Source organism: Oncorhynchus kisutch, linkage group LG17, assembly GCF_002021735.2.
Source record: "Oncorhynchus kisutch isolate 150728-3 linkage group LG17, Okis_V2, whole genome shotgun sequence".
Classification (NCBI taxonomy): domain Eukaryota; kingdom Metazoa; phylum Chordata; class Actinopteri; order Salmoniformes; family Salmonidae; genus Oncorhynchus; species Oncorhynchus kisutch.
In genome coordinates this window covers 69087320-69111707 of record NC_034190.2, presented here as the reverse complement: position 1 = coordinate 69111707, position 24388 = coordinate 69087320, and the positions used below count along the sequence as shown (strand labels likewise).

General features: G+C 40.8%; 1 protein-coding gene across 1 annotated transcript; it reads right to left on the bottom strand.

The window, feature by feature from the left end:
* Positions 1-1467: 1467 nt before the first annotated feature.
* On the bottom strand, positions 1468-24388 carry LOC109908200 (CD63 antigen). Its single transcript, XM_020506747.2, has 8 exons — positions 24248-24388; positions 22983-23068; positions 8277-8465; positions 5404-5478; positions 5170-5268; positions 3851-3997; positions 3638-3721; positions 1468-2048 (listed from the first exon to the last, which is right to left on the bottom strand). The coding sequence occupies exons 2-8, from the start codon at positions 23046-23048 to the stop codon at positions 1983-1985; spliced, it is 726 nt and encodes a 241-aa protein (XP_020362336.1). The 5' UTR covers positions 23049-23068; positions 24248-24388; the 3' UTR covers positions 1468-1982.

Sequence of the window (24388 nt, the reverse complement as noted above, 5' to 3'; positions counted from 1 at the left end):
AGAATGTTGCTTTACATTAGCACCTAATGTTGCTTGCCAATGCTGTAATAAGGTGATACTGGCGAATAATCACTGCAATTCAACAGGCCATTAGACACATTTAAAAATGTTTCAGCTATGATGGCACTTTACTTGTTCAAGCATTGTTTAGTTGATAGGAAATGCATTTCATTTTGGAAAAATTGTTAGAACTTTATTCACCAACCAGTGACAAACTGCACAGCTACAGTAAATGGTAAATGCCCTCAATCAATGTGCCTTGCTGGTGGATGGGTGCAATCCATTTAAAAATGTATGAGATTGCCAGTCAGTCATTTTGAAGTTGCCAATAAGATTCTCAGATAAATATGCAAACTGTTTTGTATTTTTTACAAAATGCATTTGATCTACTTGTTCAACTCCTTTGGGGCTTTGGAATCCATTATCTGGTGTATTAAGGTCATGTTTCTGAAATAAAATGTACCACCTAAAGTACTTGTCAATGTAGAGAAATGCTCTTATTTACAGTAAGAACCAGTTGACCTGCACATTGCATGTTTACAAGCATTGTCATCACCAATTATTTAAATAAACCTACAGCCTTGTCCTTGAATGCAAATTTACTGAACATACTTAAATATCAATGCAACAATTTCACTGAGTTACAGTTCATAAGGAAATCAGTCACTATCTATGGATTTGCTTGGTCACATACCTCAGAGGTTTGGGCGTGGATCAGAAATCAATTACTGTCTGGTGTGACCATTTGCCTCATGCAGCATCTCCTTTGCATATAGTTGATCTGGCTGTTGATTGTGGCCTGTGCAATGTTGTCCCACTCTTCATCAATGGCTGTATGCTGAATATTGGCGGGAACTGGAACACACTGTCGTACACGTTGATCCAGAACATCTCAAATGGGTGACATGTCTGGTGAGTATGCAGGCCAAGGAAGAACTGGGACATGTTCAGCCTCCAGGAATTGTGTACAGATCCTTGCAACATGAGGCTGTGCATTGTTGAAACATGGTGACGGCAGCGGATGAATGACACTGAGGATCGGTGTCTCTGCATTCAAATTGCCATGGATAAAATGCAATTGTGTTGTCTGTAGCTTATGCCTGCCCATACCACCATGGGGCACTCTGTTCACAATGTTATCCGCAAACCAGTCGCCCATACATATTGTCTGCAATTTTCCCAGTACAGTTGAAACCGGGAATCTGAAGATCACATTTCTCCAGGTGGCCACCTAAGGTGAGCATTTGCCCACAAGTCAAAACTGACAAAACTGCACATTTTAAAAAGTGGCCTTATGGTCTCCAGCACAAGGTGCACGCACATGTAATGACCATGCTGTTTAATCAGCTTCTTGAAATGCCACACCTGTCAGTTGAATTGATTATTTTGTGAAGGAGAAATGCTCACTAACAGGGATGTAAACAAATGTATGCACAACATTGAGAAATTAGCTTTTTGTGCCAAAGAAACATTACTGGGATCTTTTATTTCAGCTCATGAAAACACTTTACATGTTGCGTTTATTTTTGTTCAGTGTAGACTCAGTGAGGAGCCACAAAGAATGTTCCACTTCGACAACACTAGAGCACATTGGAGTCAATCAACAAAGGTGAAACATTAAGTGAAATCTTTAATGTGAATCAGCAAGAACATTAGACTAGAATGTATTTATCAGGAAAAAATATTGAGTAGAAAAATGTTGATAAAATCAAAGTTAAAAATGTGAGTCAACAAAAACAAGTGCAAACTCCAATTTCAGAATGCTGCTCTATTTAAATACATAATTTTCTCAAAATGACTCAACATTGATATTCTTGGCAAGTTACATTTTGGCCTCAATGCAAAGTCACCTGTTATGTGTTTACATTGAGAATAAGACATTTGTAAAGAAATGAGAGATGTTACTCTCAATCACAAATATTGGAACATAATTTGACATAAGAGAGCAGCGGACTGAGCCACTCCCCTCATTGGCAGAATGATCACATGACTTCGTAGCCACTGCGAATGCCCCTCATCAACATACAGGCGAATATGATGCCCATGATCTGAAAACACACAAAATCAGTTAGTATAATATATATTAAATAAATAAAGTGCCTTCGGAAAGTATTCAGACACCTTGACTTTTCCCACTTTGTTACATTAGCCTTTTTCGAAAATGAATTTAAATATAACCATTTCCTCAGCAAATCGACAATACACCAGAATGACAAAGTTAAAACGGGTATAGAAATGTTTGCAAATTTACTCAAAACAAAAAACATACCATATTTACATATGTATTCAGACCCTTTGCTATGAAACTCAAAATTTCATCCTGTTTCCATTGATCAACTTTGAGATGTTTTTACAACTTGATTATATTTATTATGGATCCCCATTAGCTGCTGCCAAGGCTGCAGCTATGTGTTGCAGCCTTGGAATTGTCCATAGAGTTCAGAGACTGGTTTGTGTCGAGGCACAGATCTGGGGACGGGTACCAAAATAATTCTGCGGCATGGGTCCCAAGAACAGTGGCATCCATCATTCTTAAATGGAAGAAGTTTGGAACCACCAACTCTTCCTAGACCTGGCCGCCCGGCGAAACTGCGCAATCGGAGGAGAAAGGCCTTGGTCAGGGAGGTGACCAAGAACCCGATGGTCACTCTGACAGAGCTTTTGAGTTCTTCTGTGGAGATGGGAGAACCTACCAGAAGGACAACCATCTCTGCAGCACTCCACCAATCAAGTCTTTATGATAGAGGGGCCAGACGGAAGAGACTCCTCACTGAAAAGGCACATGACAGCCCACTTGAAGTTTGCCAAAAGGCCCCTAAAAAGACTGACCATGAGAAACAAGATTATCTGGTCTAATGAAACCAAGATTGAACTCTTTGGCCTGAATGCAAAGCGTCACGTCTGGAGGAAACCTGGCACCATCCCTACGGTGAAGCATGGTGGTGGATCATCACGCTGTGGGGATGTTTTTCAGCAGCAGGGACTGGGAGACTAGTCAGGATCGAGGGAAAGATGAACAGAGCAAAGTACAGAGAGATCCTTGATGAAAACCTGCTCCAGAGCAGACTTGGGGCAAAGGGTCACCTAACAGGACAACTTACCCTAAGCACACAGCCAAAACGTAGGAGTGGCTTTGGGACAAGTCTCTGAATGTCCTTGAGTGGCCCAGCCAGAGCACGGACTTGAACCCAATCAAACATCTACTAGAGACAAGAAAATTGTTGTGCAGCAACACTCCCCATCCAACCTGACAGAGCTTGAGAGGATCAGCAGAGAAGAATGGGAGAAACTGCCCAAATACACGTGTGCCAAGCTTGTACAGTCACATCCAAGACTGTAATCACTGCCAAAGGTGCTTCAACAAAGTACTGAGTAAAGGGTCTGAATACTTATGTAAATGGGATCAATTTTGTATTTGCTATATATTTAAAACATGAAAAAATAAGTTTTTGCTTTGTCATTATGGGGTATTGTGTGTAGATTGAGGAATAAGGCTGTACCCTAACAAAATGTTGAAAAAGTCATGGGGTCTGAATATGTTCCAAAGGCACTGTGTGTGTGTTGAACTAGCATCTACAATCTATGAGTCTTCTGAGCCCAGGATTTGTGCAAATGTATATGTTTTGTTTGTTCCTACCTGCAAGAAAGCGATCACCAGTGCCGCTACAATGACCCACATGATGTTCTTCTTCAACAGCTCCTCCACAACAGTCTGACACCCCTAGATAGCAATCAGAGAAATGTATTTCCCGACTCCAATACACTGTTCTGGAGGTCTTTTTGCTTGGATGAATTGGTGTTTTCATTTCACGCAAAAAACAAACAAATCAACCACTGGGTTGAACCTTACCATCTGGTGCACCTTACTTGAATCCTCCATGGCCCCCTGACCACAGCCAGCGGTGTCATTGACACAGCAGGAGTCTGGCACAGAGTTTGTGCCAGGCCCAAAGTTGCCTCTCCAATCAGTGGCATTGATCACTCCACAGCATTTCAGCTGGATGAAGAACAGCAAGAAGGTTGAGAATGAGTTTAAACATGAAAGGTACACAGGGAAAGCCAGATAGAGGAAGAGACAACAGCAAAATTAGGTAGTAAGGTTAGTAAGTTCAACGGGGGAAACAGACCGGATCAGGCCAGGATATTCCTCAATGTCAACAGAAGATAAAGACAAGATAAACATCGTGGCATAGTAGACACTAACAAGATAGTCATGTTACACAAGGTGCCAAATTAAGCAAATAAAGACACACAGAATGCAAACTCTTCACATTACGACAAATGTAAGATGCAGGATCGAGTGCAGTAAAATGTCTAGATTTGCAGTAGTATGTTGCAACTCCCCTGAAGGTGGCGTCCCAAGTGTCAGTAAGCAGGTTTCCATCCAACTTTTTATGTGAGTAAAGTACGTTGGCTCAACAAAAATGTAATGACAGTCCTGATGGAAACATAACATTTGTCGGTAAACTTTCCAAACTTCGACAAAAACGGTAAAATGAATTAGCATGAAATGTCAGTGGAAATGCTTTAATGCGGAAATATTTATATAACCATCAATTCGAAGTAAACTTGGAGTCATGCGATGGCATTTGTGGTCCTCCAACTATGACTCGTTGGGAAAGCATGCAGTTTATTCAGCTACAGATGAAATTAATTATGATGAACTTCACAGGCTAGTGAATGTGCAATGTGATGAGCTTGATGCTCCTTTCCAATAAATATTGAGGGTCTTATTCTGGTGATCGTTGATGCTTGGCTGTCATTTGACAAACAAATAAACTTGTGCGTAATAATCTCATGTAGGCTATAACCGCACTACATGCCAGCTGTTGGCTAGAGCACAGGTGCCAATACCAGATTGGGCACAAAAATTGTGAAGAAAATATCAGTAGAGTTGAAAATGTGATGGAAACCCATTTAACCTTTTTACTTTGGGGAATTTAACCGCAAAATGTATTTATGTGCACTACGTCCTCACGCACAGCCTTTTATCTGCAACAAGTCAATTTGGTATAAAAGTGTGTACATTGTCATTATGCAGATTTTTGAATATTCGTATGAAAACCAATCTCCAATTGGATGGAAAACTAGCTAGTGTATGTCAATTGTTTCTTTTGTTCCAAAGTATATAGATCTAGCATCTACCAATACTTAATGGTTGATACCAACATCAATCTGCAGGTTATCCAGGGCCTTCTGGAATTCGTCGGTGCCGTTGCTGTATTTGGTGACCATGTCATTGAGACTCTCATGGACAATGACTGTCAGCTAAATAAATAAAAACATGGTTAACTTGTGTAATTACAAAATTAAGTTGATAGGTGTAGACTGTACATACGTTACAGTATAGATTATTAGACATGTAAAAAATAAAAAAGCTGCCTGAAATACGAGTATACTCACGTTGCCTCTGAAGACATATCCAGCGATGGCCGCACCAATCTCCGTGATAATGATCAGACCCAGAAGGAGAGAGAACTTGGGAGAAAACATACAAATGAAAAATATTAGCTATTTTTGGAAGATTAAAGGATTTAAACAAATAAGCAAAAAATGCATAAGGATTTAGATTGAGCTATTGTAAAATATATTACATGGCCAAAAGTATGTAGACTCATGCTCTTGAACATTCCAAAATCATGGGCATTAATGGAGTTGGTCCTCCCTTTGCTGCGATATCCTCCACTCGTCTGGTAAGGCTTTCCACTAGATGTTGGAACATTGGAAGCAAGGCCCTGCAGCATTCAACCACAAGAGCGTCGGGCACGGATGTTGAGCGATTAGGCCTGGCTTGCAGTCGGTGTTCCAATTCATCCCAAAGGTGTTCGTTCGATGGTGTTGAGGTCAGTGCTCTGTTCAGGCCAGTCAAATTATTCCACACCAAATCTCAACAAACCATTTCTGTACGGACCGCTCTTTGTGCACGGGGGTATTGTCATGCTGAAACAGGAACGGGCATTCCCCGAACTGTTGCCAAAAGGTTAGAAGCACAGAATTGTCTAGGATGTCATTTTATGCTGTATCGTTGATTTCCCTTCACTGGAACTAAGGGGCCTAGCCCGAACCATGAAACAGCCCCAGACCATTATTCCTCCTCCACAAAATTTTACATTTGGCACTATGCATTGTAGCGTTTTCCTGCCTTCCGCCAAACCCAGATTTGTCTGTCGGACTGCCAGATGGTGAAGTGTGATTTATCACTCCAGAGAACACGATTCCACTGCTCCGGAGTCCAATGGCTTTGAGCTTTACACCTCTCCAGCCGATGCTTGGCATTGTGCATGGTCATCTTAGGCTTGTGTGCAGCTGCTCGGTCATGGAAACACATTAAATGGCTTCCAGTTATTGTGCTGACATTGCTTCCAGAGGCAGTTTGGAACTCTGTAGTGAGTGTTGCAATGGAGGACAGCTGTAACCGAGGACATGAACTAACAGTTGGCCAGGGCAGAAATTTGACAAACTGACTTGATGGAAAGGTGGCGTCCTATAAAAAGGTGTCACATTGAAAGTCACTGAGCTCTTGAGTAGGGCCATTCTACTGCCAATGTTTGTCTATGGAGATTGCATGGCGGTGTCCTCGATTTTTTTACACCCGTCAGCAAGGGGTGTGGCTGAAGTAGCAGAATCCACTAGTTTGAAGGGGTGTCCACGTCATGTACTTTTCATGTACAAAATCCATTTTATCGTCTTTATGGAACAAATTATATTCACTAGACTAAATGTTGCCTAGATGCATTGTCAAACCAGTTGGTTCAGACTACTTTTCCAAAACAAGATCAAACGTATGTGGACATAGGGTTGTTACGGTGACCGTATTACCGCCACACCGGCGTTCACAAGTCATGATGGCAGTCAAATTCCATGTGACGGTTTAGTCAAGGTAATTAGGCTTTTCCAAGCAAATGTACTGCTTGGTACTTTAGCACTCTACGGTCCCTCTAATTTTATTATTTAACGAGGCAAGACAGTTAAGAACAAATTCTTATTTACAGTGACAACCCACTTTTCCCTGGTAGGTCAACTGCCTTGTTCAGGGGCAGAATGACAGATTTTTACCTTGTCAGCTCGGGGATTCGATCTAGCAACCTTTCGGGTTACTGGCTCAACACTCTAACCACTAGGCTACCCTGCTGTCCCTAATCACTCGGACATTAATGCAAAGGTATTTGAAAATCATGAAAGCCCATGAGCTCATGTTGCGCAACATCTCTATAGGCTATGCAATTGCGTGAGAAAGAGTTGACTGCGTCAAGGTTTGTATCACTTGTAGCCTGTGAGAAAGACCCGATCACGTGACGGGCATTGGCTAATAAGTATTGAAAAATCTGAGAGAACCATGCGAGTGAGGTGCTTCGGAACACGCAGACGGGAGAAGGGAATTATGATTATATTCAGCCCAAGGGTACAACAGCCACAGGCCGCAAAAGGCGGCGGGTCGTTACATCCTCACAAAGGGGATGCCGCCGTGAAATTTGAGGCATTATCAAGTGCTTGTCAAAACTGTCAATGAGAGTGATGAAATGTGTACAGCCTGCACACAAAAAAACTAAGCAGAGCAACTTTTCATGCACCTTTTTTCAAATCAGTCACATCATGCAGCCTGACAATGATTTGAAAATCTAAAACATATAGCCCAGCGTTTTTATCACAACTAAAGTGAAATAAATCTCTAAATTAAGCATACGAGGACCTGTCGCTTTGTTAACCCCTCAAATCGTTTGGAGAAAGTATGCTTCCTATTTTATTCAGCTATGTTCAATTATATTCTTCATACTATAAAATGCCACAGAATTATAAGCAAATCTCATCTGCTAAATTAACTAGTGTAGCCCACAGCCAAATGGCATAGCCAGATCAGGGCCTAACATAAGGACAAATCAGAGTACGCTATTCTGTTCTTCTGAAATAGACTACATTTTCTTCATATAAAGTTTAGACCCGTCTGAAATAAATGGATTTATTGTGAAGGTGTAGGCTATATTACATGGATTTATTAGACTTAAAAAATGTAGATGTTCCTATGGTCTGCAGGCTGTGTGGAGAAGCCAGGAGATGCTAAATGTGTTTATGTTAGTTAACAGTCAATTACTGTGAGACCGGCAGTTATTTGCTTGATAAACCACCAGCCGACATAATTGAATGACCGCCACAGCCCTATGTGGACACAAGATCAAACGTGTATACAACACTTTGTTTGGAATATCATGGTGACCACTATGCAGCAGTTCTACTGCATAGAGGTTATATCATGCGTGTCATGTTACACGTGAACATACCATGGTGACCATGCAGTAGCTCTCCTTCCAGGCTCCACAGCAGCCGAAAAAGGCGATGAAGAAGACAACGACCCCCACCACAATGAGGACAATGGGGGCTGACGAGGCTGAGACATTATTGATCACTACGGTGTTGTGGACAGCCACCTGAACCAAGACTCCCAGAACTATTAGAGTCAGACCACACAGCTAGAGAGAAAGAAACGGAGAGATGAGTACATGATTAGAAGTCACAAATTTACATTTTCACACACGGTTTTCTACAACCATTGTACAACATAAGATATTCAAACGTTTTGAAATATGTGAATAGAATCCTAGTCTAAACCAAAGCATGTGAAGACAATTTCATAATCTGTACAACTGAATTATACATTTGTTATTGTAAGAGGCCATAATTTTAAAATGGCAAGAAAGTACTAAAGTGTATGTAAGATTAATGTACATCAGATCCTGGCTTAACCCAGTCTCAATCAAAAGATGTTTCAGGTCCTGTAATGAGTTCAGAATAGCATTCAGACCCAGAGCAACTTCTAGTAACCCCTTGTCACTCAGGAATGCTGGAACCAGTCAGGTTACTGGGTCCTAAATTAGCATTCAAATGAACTAATATGGATCAAGGTCACAAACGAGAAAATACATTGAGGTAACCATGTAGTCACATTTGCTGCATCTTTACTTTAAAAGAGATGGTAGTCATTTGAAAATTAGTACTTAGTTCTCCCCCCATTTGAAGAGAAGTATTTGGACAAATTTAAAGTCAAAACCTTAGTATTTGGTCCCATATTCATAGCATGCAATGACTACATCAAGCTTGTGACTCTACAAACTTGTTGGATGCATTTCCAGTTTGTGCTTTGCTCAATAGGAACTGAATGTTGAATAATGTTGTGTAATTTGAGTCACAATCGTGGATGCTACCATTATGGATAATCATCAATTAAAGTTGTGATTCAAGATACAGGAGGAAGAACCCAACAAAATCTACTTCTTCCCACAATGGCAGGTCAGTTCTGTGAAGTCATTGCCATAAAACATTTTTTTTTATATATATATATATAAAAATGTTTTATCTAGGTACATCCAGCCCCCACTTTGGTCCTTTCATCATTGGTAACCCCAATGTAAATACTTGACATGGGTTATGATTAGGATTATTCGCTGCCTGGTTTCTATATAGGAGGCTGAAGAAATTCGGCTTGTCACCAAAAGCACTCAAACTTCTACAGATGCACAATCGAGAGCATCCTGTCGGGCTGTATCACCGCCTGGTACGGCAACTGCTCCGCCCACAACCGTAAGGCTCTCCAGAGGGTAGTGAGGTCTGCACAACGCATCACCGGGGGCAAACTACCTGCCCTCCAGGACAACAACCACCCGAGCCACTGCCTGTTCACCCCGCTATCATCCAGAAGGCGAGGTCAGTACAGGTGCATCAAAGCTGGGACCGAGAGACTGAAAAACAGCTTCTATCTCAAGGCCATCAGACTGTTAAACAGCCACCACTAACATTGAGTGGCTGCTGCCAACACACTGACTCAACTCCAGCCACTTTAATAATGGGAATTGATGGGAAATGTAAAATATATCACTAGCCACTTTAAACAATGCTACCTAATATAATGTTTACATACCCTACATTATTCATCTCATATGTATACGTATATACTGTACTCTATATCATCTACTGCATCTTTATGTAATACATGTATCACTAGCCACTAACTATGCCACTTTGTTTACATACTCATCTCACATGTATATACTGTACTCAATACCATCTACTGCATCTTGCCTATGCTGCTCTGTACCATCACTCATTCATATATCTTTATGTACATATTCTTTATCCCTTTACACTTGTGTGTATAAGGTAGTAGTTTCGGAATTGTTAGCTAGATTACTCATTGGTTATTACTGCATTGTCGGAACTAGAAGCACAAGCATTTCTCTACACTCGCATTAACATCTGCTAACCATGTGTATGTGACAAATAAAATTAGATTTGATATAGTAGAGAGGTAGGTACACAGACAAACATGATAACACAGGAGAGAGGCCATGACACTAAATGTAGGCCCACATGTCAATACAATTTTTAAAAAGATTTTTAATTAAAAAATAAAAATAGAACACATCACTCACTAAGATTATCATGTAAAAACTAAATTAAATGAACTTTGTGCTATTAAAACACCCAAAAAGGAGGAGGGAAATCTCCCTCTCAATTTAAGGGTCTCTCTTGGCATGGGAAGCATATGTTTACATTGCCAAAGCAAGTGAAATAGATAACATTTTGTTTTACAGTAAACATTACACAAAAGTTCCAAAAGAATAAAAGACAATTCAAATGTAAATGTCTATCTATATACAGTGTTGTAATGATGTGCAAATAGTTAGAAAACAAACAAATATAGGTTGTATTTACAATGGTGTTTGTTCTTCACTGGTTGCCCTTTTCTTGTGACAACAGGTCACATCCTGCTGTGATTGCACACTGTGGTATTTCACCCAATAGATATGAGAGGTTATTTGAGCTGGAGTTGTTTTCAAATTCTTTGTAGGTCTGTGTAATCTGAGGGAAGTGTGTTTTTCTAATATGGTCATACATTTGGCAGGATTTTAGGAAGTGCAACTCAATTTCCACCTCATTTTGTGGGCAGTGTGCACATAGGCTGTCTTCCCTTGAGAGCCAGGTCTGTCTTCAGCAGCCTCTCTCAATAACAAGGCTATGCTCACGGAGTCTGTACACAAAGGATTTCCTAAATTTTGGGTCAGTCACAGTGGTTAGGCATTCTGCCACTGTACTCCGTTTAGGGCCAAATAGCATTCTAGTTTGCGCAGTTTTTTTGTAAATTCTTTCCAATGTGTCAAGTAATTACCTTTCGGTTCTCTCATGATTTGGTTGGGTCTAATTGTGTTGCTGTCCTCTGTTTGTGAACAGAGCCCCAGGACCAGCTTGCTTAGGGGGCTCTTCTCCAGGTTAATTTCTCTGTAGGTTATGGAAGGTTTGGGAATCGCTTTCTTTTAGGTGATTGTAGAATTTAACCGCTTTTTTTCTGGATTTTTATCATTAGCGGGTAACGGCCTAATTCTGCTCTGAATGCATTATTTGGTGTTCTACATTGAACGCAGAGGATATTTTTGCTGAAAATTGCAGTCTCAATTTGGCGTTTGTCCCATTTTGTGAATTTGATGAGCAGACCCCAGACCTCAACCATAAAGGGCAATGGGTTCCATAACTGATTCAGGTATTTTTAGCCAGATTCTAAACGGTATGTCGAATTTGATGTTTCTTTTGATGGCATAGAAACCCCTTCTTGCATTGTCGCTCAGATATTTCACAGCTTGGTGGAAGGTAGCTGTGTAGTAAGGAGCTTACCTGTGTTACATATATATCCTGTATGTTACAGGAGAAGGTCAATCTGGTAAATGTTTACGTATGTATCATTTGTGTGCTCTTAGGACAATGGTGTCTAGATGTAATTGGTATTCGTGGTCCTGGCAACTGGACCTTTTTTGGAACACTGCTGTTTTTCTCTTACTGAGATTTACTGTCAGGGCCCAGGTCTGACAAGATCTGCACAGAAGATCTAGGTGCTGCTGTACACCGTCCTTGGTTGGAGACAGGACCATCAGCAAATAGTAGACATTTGACTTCAGATTCTAATACGGTAAGGCCGGGTGTTGCAGATTGTTCTAGTTCCCTCGCCAATTCGTTGATATATATATATATATATATATATATATATATATATATATATATATATATATATATATATATCAACGAATTGGCGTATATATCTATATATATTGAAGAGGGTGGGTGTTAAGTTGCATCCCTGTCTCACCCCCTGTCCCTATGGGGAAAAAATGACAATTTTAACCGCATACTTGTTGTTTGTGGGCTCCCGAGTGGCACAGTGGTCTAAGGCACTCCATTTCAGTTCTAGAGACGTCACTACAGACCCTGGTTTGATTCAAGGCTGTATCACAACCGACTGTGATTGGGAGTCCCATATGAGGGTGCACAATTGACCCCACGTCGTCCGGGCTAGGCAGTCATTGTAAATAAGAATTTGTACTTAACTGACTGGCCTAGCTAAATAAAATAAATTGTGTACATGGATTTTATAATGTCTTATGTTTTTACCCCCCCCAACACCACGTTCCATCAATTTGTATAGCAGGCCCTAATGCCAAATTGAGTCGAAAGCTTTTTTGAAATCAACAAAGCATAAGAAAACTTTGCCTTTGGTTTGTTTGTCAATTATGGTGTGCAAGGTGAATACGTGGTCTGTTGTACAGTAATTTGGTAAAAAGCCAATTTGACATTTGCTCAGTACATTTTTATTTTTTTATTTCACCTTTATTTAACCAGGTAGGCTAGTTGAGAACAAGTTCTCATTTGCAACTGCGACCTGGCCAAGATAAAGCATAGCAGTGTGAGCATACAACAAAGAGTTACACATGGAGTAAACAATTAACAAGTCAATAACACAGTAGAAAACGAAGGGGGGGTCTATATACAATGTGTGCAAAAGGCATGAGGAGGTAGGCAAATAATTACAATTTTGCAGATTAACACTGGAGTGATAAAAGATCAGATGGTCATGTACAGGTAGAGATATTGGTGTGCAGAAGAGCAGAAAAGTAAATAAATAAAAACAGTAAGGGGATGAGGTAGGTGAAAAGGGTGGGCTATTTACCAATAGACTATGTACAGCTGCAGCGATCGGTTAGCTGCTCAGATAGCTGATGTTTGAAGTTGGTGAGGGAGATAAAAGTCTCCAACTTCAGCGATTTTTGCAATTCGTTCCAGTCACAGGCAGCAGAGTACTGGAACGAAAGGCGGCCAAATGAGGTGTTGGCTTTAGGGATGATCAGTGAGATACACCTGCTGGAGCGCGTGCTACGGATGGGTGTTGCCATCGTGACCAGTGAGCTGAGATAAGGCGGAGCTTTACCTAGCATAGACTTGTAGATGACCTGGAGCCAGTGGGTCTGGCGACGAATATGTAGCGAGGGCCAGCCGACTAGAGCATACAAGTCGCAGTGGTGGGTAGTATAAGGTGCTTTAGTGACAAAACGGATGGCACTGTGATAGACTGCATCCAGTTTGCTGAGTAGAGTGTTGGAAGCCATTTTGTAGATGACATCGCCGAAGTCGAGGATCGGTAGGATAGTCAGTTTTACTAGGGTAAGCTTGGCGGCTTGAGTGAAGGAGGCTTTGTTGCGGAATAGAAAGCCGACTCTTGATTTGATTTTCGATTGGAGATGTTTGATATGAGTCTGGAAGGAGAGTTTGCAGTCTAGCCAGACACCTAGGTACTTATAGACGTCCACATATTCTAGGTCGGAACCATCCAGGGTGGTGATGCTAGTCGGGCATGCAGGTGCAGGCAGCGACCGGTTGAAAAGCATGCATTTGGTTTTACTAGCGTTTAAGAGCAGTTGGAGGCCACGGAAGGAGTGTTGTATGGCATTGAAGCTTGTTTGGAGGTTAGATAGCACAGTGTCCAAAGACGGGCCGAAAGTATATAGAATGGTGTCGTCTGCGTAGAGGTGGATCAGGGAATCGCCCGCAGCAAGAGCAACATCATTGATATACACAGAGAAAAGAGTCGGCCCGAGAATTGAACCCTGTGGCACCCCCATAGAGACTGCCAGAGGACCGGACAGCATGCCCTCCGATTTGACACACTGAACTCTGTCTGCAAAGTAATTGGTGAACCAGGCAAGGCAGTCATCCGAAAAACCGAGGCTCCTGAGTCTGCCGATAAGAATATGGTGATTGACAGAGTCGAAAGCCTTGGCAAGGTCGATGAAGACGGCTGCACAGTACTGTCTTTTATCGATGGCGGTTATGATATCGTTGAGTACCTTGAGTGTGGCTGAGGTGCACCCTTGACCGGCTCGGAAACCAGACTGCACAGCGGAGAAGGTACGGTGGGATTCGAGATGGTCAGTGACCTGTTTGTTGACTTGGCTTTCGAAGACCTTAGATAGGCAGGGCAGGATGGATATAGGTCTGTAACAGTTTGGGTCCAGGGTGTCTCCCCCTTTGAAGAGGGGGGATGACTGCGGCAGCTTTCCAATCCTTGGGGATCTCAGACGATATGAAAGAGAGGTTGAACAGGCTGGTAATAGGGGTTGCGACAATGGTGGCAGATAGTTTCAGAAATAGAGGGTCCAGATTGTCAAGCCCAGCTGATTTGTACGGGTCCAGGTTTTGCAGCTCTTTCAGAACATCTGCTATCTGGATTTGGGTAAAGGAGAACCTGGAGAGGCTTGGGCGAGGAGCTGCGGGGGGGGCGGAGCTGTTGGCCGAGGTTGTTTTCACTGAGGAAATGTACGAGTCAGCTGTTAATGATAATGCAGGGGATTTTTCCAAGGTTGCTGTTGACGTATATCCCATGGTAGTTATTGGGGTCAAATTTGTCTCCACTTTCGTGGATTGGGTGATCAGTCCTTGGTTCCAGATAGAGGAATATGCCAGAGCTGAGGATATTAAGAGTTTAAATATAGCCAAGTGGAATTTGTAGTCTGTCTATTTTATCATTTAAATTTAGGATCCCATCAACACCACAGGCATTTTTGGATTGGAGGGTTTGCATTTTTGTCCTGTAGTTCATTCAATGTAATTGCAGAATCCAGTGGGTTCTGGGAGCCTAATACAGTTGAAATCAGAAGTTTACATAAACTAGTTTTAATGACACCAACCGAAGTGTTTCAACCACTCCACACATTTCTTAACTTCTTATGGCTGGGGGGGCAGTATTGAGTAGCTTGGATGAATAAGTTGCCCAAACTATAAAACAGTCTGCTCCCCAGTCTCAGTTGCGAATATATGCATATTATTATTGGATAGAAAACACTAAAGTTTCCAAAACAGTCAAAATATTGTCTGTGAGTATAACAGAACTGATATTGCAGGCGAAACCCTGAGGAAAATCAAAACAGGAAGTGGCTTCTATTTTGAAAACTTCATGTTCCATAGCCGCCTTTGCTCCATTTAAATGGATATCAACCAGATTCCTTTTCCTATCGCTTCCTCAAGGTGTCAGTCTTTAGACAGTTTCAGGCTTTTATTTTGTAAAATGAGCGAGAAAGATAACATCGCGTCATTGTATGTCCGGGTCCCAGCAGCCTTTTGTTTGCGTAACAGAGTTTGGGCAGCCATGGCCATTCCCTCTCCGACTGAAAAAGACAGTTGCGATTGATATATTATCGATTATATCATTTTAAAAACAACCTGGGGATTGATTATTAAAAATGTGGACATTACGGATACATACCATTTGGAATTTGTCTGTGTTGTGGCCGCTCTTTCCTGTGGATTTCTGAACATAACGCGCCAAACAAATAGAGGTATTTTGGATATGAAAAATAATATTTTTGGAACATTTGTGTAACTGGGAGTCTCATGAGTGAAAACATCCGAAGATCAAAGGGTAACGATTAATTTGATTGCTTTTCTGATTTGTGACCAAGCTACTTGATGCTAGGTGTACATAATGTTTTGTCGAGCGATCGATACATTTACACAAACGCTTGGATTGCTTTCGCTGTAAAGCATCTTTTCAAAATCTGACACGACAGGTGGATTAACAAAAGGCTAAGCTGTGTTTTGCTATATTGCACTTGTGATTTCATGAATAAAAATATTTCTAGTAATATTATTTGAATGTGGCGCTACGCAATTCAGCGGTTGTTGATGACATTATCCCGTTAACGGGATGGTAGCCATAAGAAGTTAACAAACTATAGTTTTGGCAAGTCGGTTAAGGACATCTACTTCGTGCATGACAAGTAATATTTCCAACAATTGTTTACAGACAGATTATTTCACTGTATCACAATTCCAGTGGGTCAGAAGTTTACACACACACACAGAGTTGACTGTGCCTATAAACCGCTTGGAAAATTCCAGAAAATTGTCATATCAGAAGCTTCTGATAAATGATGTCAATTAGCCTGAGTCAATTGGAGGTGTACCTGTGGATGTATTTCAAGGCCTACCTTCAAACTCAGTGCCTCTTTGCTTGACATCATCGGAAATTCAAAAGAAATCAGCCAAGACCTCAAAAATCTTTTGACGTAGACTGCCACAAAAAAAGTAGACCTCCACAAGTCTGGTTCATCCTTGGGAGCAATTTCCAAACGCCTGAAGGTACCACGTTCATTTGTACAAACAATAGTACGCAAATTTAAACACCATGAGACCACGCAGACGTTATACCGCTCAGCAAGGAGACACATTGTCACCTAGAGATGAACGTACTTTGGTGCGAAAGGAGCAAATCAATCCCAGAACAGCAAAAAGACCCTGTGAAGATGCTGGAGGAAACGGGTACAAAAGTATCTATATCCACAGTAAAACGAGTCCTATATAGACAACCTGAAAGGCCGCTCAGCAAGGATGAAGCCTCTGTTCCAAAACCACCATAAAAAAGCCAGACTACGGTTTGCAACTACACTTGGGGATAAAGACCATACTTTTTGGAGAAATGTCCTCTGGTCTGATGAAACAAAAATAAAACTGTTTGGCCATAGTGACTGTTTGGCCATTATGTTTGGAGGAAAAAGGGGGAGGATTGCAAGCCAAAGAAGCCCATCCCAACCGTGATCACGTGGGTGGCAGCATCATGTTGTGGGGGTGCTTTGCTGCAGGAGGGACTGGTGCACTGCGCAGAATTGATGGCATCATGAGGGAGGAAAATTATATGGATATATTGAAGCAACATCTCATGACATCAGTCAGGAAGTTAAAGCTTGGTCGCAAATGGGTCTTCCAAATGGACAATGACCCCCAAGCATACTTCCTAAATTGTGGCAAAATGGCTTAAGGACAACAAAGTCAAGGTATTGGAGTGGGCATCACAAAGCCCTGACCTCAACCATATAGAAAATCTGTGGACAGAACTGAAAAAGCATGTGCAAGCAAGGAGACCTACAGACCTGACTCAGTTACACCAGCTCGGTCAGGAGGAATGGGCCAAAATTCCCAACTTATTATGGGAAGCTTGTGGAAGGCTACCTGAAACATTTGACCCAAATTAAACAATTTAAAGGCAATGCTACCAAATACTATTTGAGTGCATGTAAACTTCTGACCTACTGGGAATGTGATTAAAGAAATAAAATAAATTATTCTGACATTTCACATCTTAAAATAAAAGTGGTGATCCTAACTGACCTAAGACAGGTAATGTTTACTAGGATTAAATGTCAGGAATTGTGAAAAACTGAGTTTAACCTGTTATGGCTGCAATCCCGATACCGTGATCGATATGACAACTACCAGTGAAAATAGAGGGCGCCAAATTCAAACCACAGAAATCTCATAATTACAATTCCTAAAACATACATGTGTTTTATATCATTTTAAAGCTATTCTCATTGTTAAGCCCAACAAAGTGTCCGATTTCATATAGGCTTTTCAGCGAAAGCACTACAAACGATCATGTTAGGTCTCCAAACCACAATAAGCACAGCCATTTTCCAGCAAAATATAGCATTCACAAAAACCAGAAATAAAGATTAATTAATCACTAACGTTGAATTTCTCTTCATCAGATGACACTCATAGGACTTCATGTTACCATATACATGCATGTTGTTTGATAAAGTTAATATTTATATAAAACAATCAGAGTTTACATTGGCGTGTTAGATTCACTAGTTCCAAAAACATCAAGTAATTTTGCATAGCCACATCATTCAACAGAAATACTCATCATAAATGTAGATGATAATATAGTTATACACATGGAATTATAGCTATACCTCTCCTTAATGCAACCGCTGTGTCAGATTTCAAAAATACTTTACGGAAAAAGAAACGCATGCAATAATCTGAGACCGCACTCAAAAGTAAAAACACCACAGCCGCAAAGATGGCGTCAACATAAACAAGAAATGACATGTTAAATATTCCCTTACCTTTGATGATCTATATCAGAAAGCACTCCAGGAATCCCAGGTCCACAAGAAATGTTTATTTTGTTCGAAAATGTCCATTATTTATGTCCAAATACCTTCTGTTCAGCGTTATATTGGACAAAAACCTCTAAAAAAGTGTTATTACCGGTCAAATAAATATTTCAAACTAAGTACAGAATCAATCATGAGGATGTTAACATATAGCTTCAATAAAAGTTCCACCCGGAGTATTCCTTCTTGTCTCCGTGAGCAATGGAACGCAAGTGACTACCATGAAGAAAAAATGCAATCACAAAATGGCTGCTTGATGGACATCTGATATATTCTGCTCTCATTCACTCCCACAACATACAAGCCTCATATTAATTTATATTTATGGTTGACATCTAGTGGAACCCCTAGGGAGTGCAACATCATTCATATCAAGGGGATTTCATTGGGGACTCTGGTGAATACATACAAGCTCAGATTTCTGAATTCCTGTTTTGATTTCAACTCAGGATTATGCCTGCCAATATGAGTTATGTTATGCTCACAGACATCATTCAAACAGTTTTAGAAACTTCAGAGTGTTTTCTATCCAATACTAATATGCAAATATTAGCAACTATGACTGAGGAGCAGGCCATTTGATATGGGCACTTCTCATCCAAGCTACTCAAGACTGCCCCTGCAGCCATAAAAAGTTAAATGTATTTGGCAAAGGTGTATATAAACTTCTGACTTCAACTGTAGTTGATTCTAAGATTTGTATTTGATCATGTATATGTTTTTGCTGTTCTTTGGTTATAGAGCCACAAAGACTGGAGAAGAGGTTTATCCATACACCTCCATTTTGGATAGATAAATGTTTTCCAATTTTCCCAGAAGTGGTTAAAGTCTATGAATTCTTCATTTACATTGAGCTGATTTCTGACGTGCGGTTCCTTCTGTTCCGTACTGTATTTCTGTATTGTTTTATTGATTGACCATAGTTAAGAAGTAGGCTCAGGTTCTGGCTCCCTGTTTTTGGTTGGATAGGTTTCTCAATTGCTTTCTTAGGTTTTTCCATTCTTCATCATTGTTAATTTTCTTCAGTTTTCTATTTGAGATTTTTAGATTTGATATGGAAGCTGAGAGGTCAAATATACTGTTTAGGTTTTCTACTGCCAAGTTTCTACCTTGCCTATTACAGTGAAATATTTTGCTCAGGAAATGGTCTTGAATGGATTGAATGTTGTTTGGTAGATTTCCACATTACTTTTCTTCCATCTATAGCATTTCTTAATATTATTCAGTTCATTTGGCGTTGATGCTGCATGATTGAGCAGAGCTCTGTTCAAGTAGTAGTGTGATTTTGCTATGTTCTGATAGAGCATTCAATTCAGTCAGTCCACTGACACCACTAAGAGACTCTGGGTTGAGGTCAGTGATAAAGTAGATGAGCTATAGGTGTACCTACCATAGGAGGCCCCGTCGAAGCCTACCATTGACTATGTACATGCCTTCTCTCAAGAAGAGAGAAGACCCAGAATTAGTCTGGAAATCTACACAGTAAGGGATTAGACCAGCGATCTTAACTTTCCACACGAACGCTTTGTATCAGTGAACAAGTCACATGATATTGTCATAACACTGAAATGGTCACAAGACTCAGACTCCACTTTTAGCCTCCGATTCCCTCTCCTCCTCCCCACCACACCTCCTTTCTCCTTTACACACATGATATTGGGATTACTCCGAATATCACACATGGACATTTCCTATGGCAGGATATGGACTTGTTCAATATCCTGAGATATGGAGAAAATAGGATGTTGCATGGTGACAAATACATTGCATGTGTTCTCAGCACATTCAATAGATTAAGCTATATTGATTCCAGATATGCTTCTCTTGGCAGAGGTCCATATCCGAATCTTGATATGCTGGTTTTAAGATGGTGCCGAATAGGTTGGCTGATGTTTTACATGCTCCTAACCAACTACTATTTTGTTGGTTGTTTTTTTTGCGTTATTTGTAACTTATTTTGAACATAATGTTGCTGCTACCGTCTCTTATGACCGTAAATAACCTCTGGACATCAGAACAGCGATTACTCACCACAAACTGGAATATGCTTTTTCCTTTAACAAATCCAACGAGAAGGATATACTGCCTTCCCGGGAACAGGTCCAAATCCATCATTTGCCTAAGAATCCGTAGGAGAGCGAGTAAACTCCCACTGCCATCCGTTCTAAATGGCTAACAAGCAATCATTGGAAAATAAAATGTATTACAATTATCCTACCAAGGGGGCATTAAAAACTGTAATATCTTATGTTTCACCGAGTCGTTGCTGAACGACAACACAGATAATATAGAGCTGGCGCGATTTTCCATGCACCGGCAGAACAGAGAAGCTACGTCTGGTAAACCGAGGGGTGGGGGTTTGTCAATAACAGCTGGTGCGCGATGTCTAATATTAAAGAAGTCTCAGGGTATTGCTCGCTTGAAGTAGAGTACATTATGGTAAGCTGTAGACGACACTATCTATATTATTCGTAGCCGTCTATTTACCACCACAGCCCGATGCTGGCACTAAGACCGCACTCAACCAACTCGATAAGGTCATAAGGAGTACCTCAACGCCATTGGATGAATTCCGCAACTTACTCCAGTCTAAGCTAGCAAAACAGTCCGGTTGCATCTGCGTCATCTGACCACTTACGTATTCAGTGTCACTGGTACTTCCTACTTTAGTTTTCGCTTGTAAGCAGGAATCAGGAGGATAGAATTATAGTCCGATTTGCAGGGGAGAGCTTTGTATGTATGCATGTGTGGAGAAAAGATGGTTGTTTTTTCCCCCTCTGGTTGCATATGTGACATGCTGGTAACTGATTTAAGTATGCCTGCATAGGAGTGCCACTTTTCTTGTTTGCTTATGGCCTTATCGAGTTGGTTGAGTACCACCTCAGTCATCGACTTCATCAATAAATGCATCAATGACATCGTCCCCACAGTGACTCTACGTACATATTCCAACCAGAAGCCATGGATTACAGGTAACATCCGCATCGAGCTAAAGGCAAAAGCTGCCACTTTCAAGGAGCCGGACACTAATCCGGACGCTTATAAGAAATCCCACTATGCCCTCAGACGAACCATCAAACAAGCAAAGCGTCAAGACAGTATTAAAATTGAGTCCTTTTCATGTGGCAGGGCTTGAAAACTATTACGGACTACAAAGGGAAACCCAGACGTGAGCTGTCCAGTGACAAGCAACACCAAAGCATGCACGAGAGCATCAGCTGTTGTGGATGACTGATAATGCTCTAGCCGATGTGAGCAAGACCTTAAAAAAAAATTAAAAAGTCAACAAGCACAAAGCCGGATTACCAGGACGTGTACTCAAAACATGCGGACCAACTGGCAAATGTCTTCACTGACATTTTCAATCTCTCCCTGACAGAGTCTGTAAAATCTACATGTTTCAAGCAGACCACCATAATCCCTGTGGCCAAGGAAGCAAATGTAACCTGCCTAAATTATTACAGCCCCATAGCACTTACGTTGGTAGCCATGAAGTGTTTTGAAAGGCTGATAAAAGCATCCTCCCGGATACCCTAGACCCACTCCAATTCCCATACCGCCCCAACTGATCCACAGATGACGCAATCTCACTGGACATAAGGAACACCTATGTGAGAATACTGTTCATTGACTACACCACATAGCTCATCACTAAGCTAAGGACCCTGGGACTAAACACCTCCCTCTGCAACTGGATCCTGGACTTCCTGATGGGCCAGCCCCAGCTGGTAAGGGTTGGCAACAACACGTCTGCCATGCTGATCCTCAACACTGGGGCCCCTCAGCGGTGTGTACTTAGTCCCCTCCTGTACTCCATTCACCACAACTGCGTGGCCAAACACGACTCCAACACCATCATTAGCCTCTCTAGGGTATGTGGGACGCTAGCGTCCCATCTGGCCAACATCCAGTGAGATTGCAGAGCGCCAAATTCAAATACAGAAATACTCATTATAAAAATTCAGAAAACAAAACATATTTTACATTGGTTTAAAGATTAACTTCTTGTGAATCTAACCACGGTGTCGTGTCTTTGGCTATGCCGGATTAAGTGATATGACATGCTATTCTATCAAATAATTTGTCCATAATTAATATTACCTGAGCTAATCATGTAAATGTATTTAACTAGAGAGTCGTGCACCACAAAATAATATTTATAGAGCTGTTATCTTCTGAATAAACTCTGAAAGACCTAGTAATATCTTACATCAATAGCAGTCAATATTAATCATCATCTTAATTCAGTCTCATCTGAAAGTTGATGGTTGATGGCCACATCAACTTTCAGAATTAGTCTAATCTCCCTCAGTTTTATTCTGTTACAAAGATTTGGTATCTGTACAGTTCTTCCTGTAAATGTGTTTTTGTAAAAATGTTCAGTGGAAATTATTAAAAGTAGTCCAAGTGCATAGAGTTCTTTGGTTTGTTAAACTCTGAAATACAGGGGTTTTGTTTGGTATACATTTTTCATTGACAAATCTGATCTCAGCGTAATTACGTAACCATGGAATTGTTCTGCAGCAGTTTGAGGAACTGAACTCCCCGAATTACTCATGAGATGGTTTAACCAAGTGTCAGAGGCATTTCACAATCAATCCAGATGCTGAGCTGTATTAGAGCCACAAGTTAACACTTAACAGACGTCACAGGACAGAAGCAGCACATCCTAGCCAGTCGGGATTCCAAACTTCCATCTGCATTACTCACCCAGAAGATGAAGTTGAAAAAGAAGAGCAGGTACTTCACACATTTCATTCCCCCCTCGACACCCATGGTTAGTCCGTATCAAGTCCCTAGATCAACACAAAGAAAAATCCATTTGAACCAGAGACATTAAATAACTTTATTACAAATAGTGTGATATAGTTTCAGGTTATCGCTTGTTGCTGCATCGTCTAGGCCTAGTGGGTTTAGCTCGGCTCACATTTTATTGTGTCAATGGTGACAGAAAACTGGCATGGTATGCTGAGAATATGTATGAATGAAAGGAAAATATTGACGGGTAGGCCAGTAATCAGTTGATGTAAAAACATGTTTTAAAGAGTGTCAATGAAAGGAATCAGTTGATGTGTGGGGGAACATTTTAATTGTCACCTAAGGCAAAAGTGAGTCAACACACATAAGAACATATAGAAACTGTCCAGTAAAATATTACTCATAAATTCACAAGGGTGTGATGTCTGATCAACAGTTGAGAATCACAGGCTTGCTGACAGTGAAAGGCCTTTTTCCGCATCAGATTAACATTACACCATAAAACCACATTTGTTTCAATAGTTTAGTGCGCAACACTATATGCGTTCAAATCTGGGGTAAATGTAATCTCATTGGATTTCATTAGGAAACATGAAAAATCCCCTGTTTTGTGCTCGATTAGCATCCAGAATGGTCAGTAATTTAGGCTATGGTTCATAAAAATAATGTTGGTTCTAATAGTGCGTGACAGCTTCATAAAAACATTTTGTTTTTTTGCTTTCCTGTTTCAGATTAGTTCAATTCACATCTAATTATCTGCATTAGCTATGTAGGCCTGCTATTAATTAATATGACAACTGGACACAAAATAACAATGTGGGAAAAAAACAATAGATATTGGAACGATTACTACGTGAGAAGCCTTATAGCATTTTGACTGAAAGTTTACTTTACCAGACTGCGACATCCATTGCTCGCCACAGCAGTGAACCACCAACAAAACACACCGGGGCAGAGGATACGAAGTTAACTATTGTTGTAGCCAAATTTGATTTGTTGTACAGTTTTTGTAGCTAAATTCCATTACTACTAAGTAACCGTAAAGACAGAAGGTTATTATATTAGGCTTCAATCTTAGTTCAACGTGTCGATTGCGCATTCTCAAAACGAACCTCTATTTATCTCTCGTACCTTCTTTTTTAAATGTAATTTCATAATGACTATAGCCTACAACGTTAACCAAAACAATATATGGATTAAATAGGCGTACTATTTACCTTTTTCCCAACAAGAAAATAGTAGAGGCGTCAAAGTAATTCGAGGCGATGGTTGAAATTTGGAAACAAACTGGTGAAGTAAGCGACGCAATTCTCCGTTTTATAAGCCCCTCCCTCTCTACGTCTGATCCAGCAATCGTT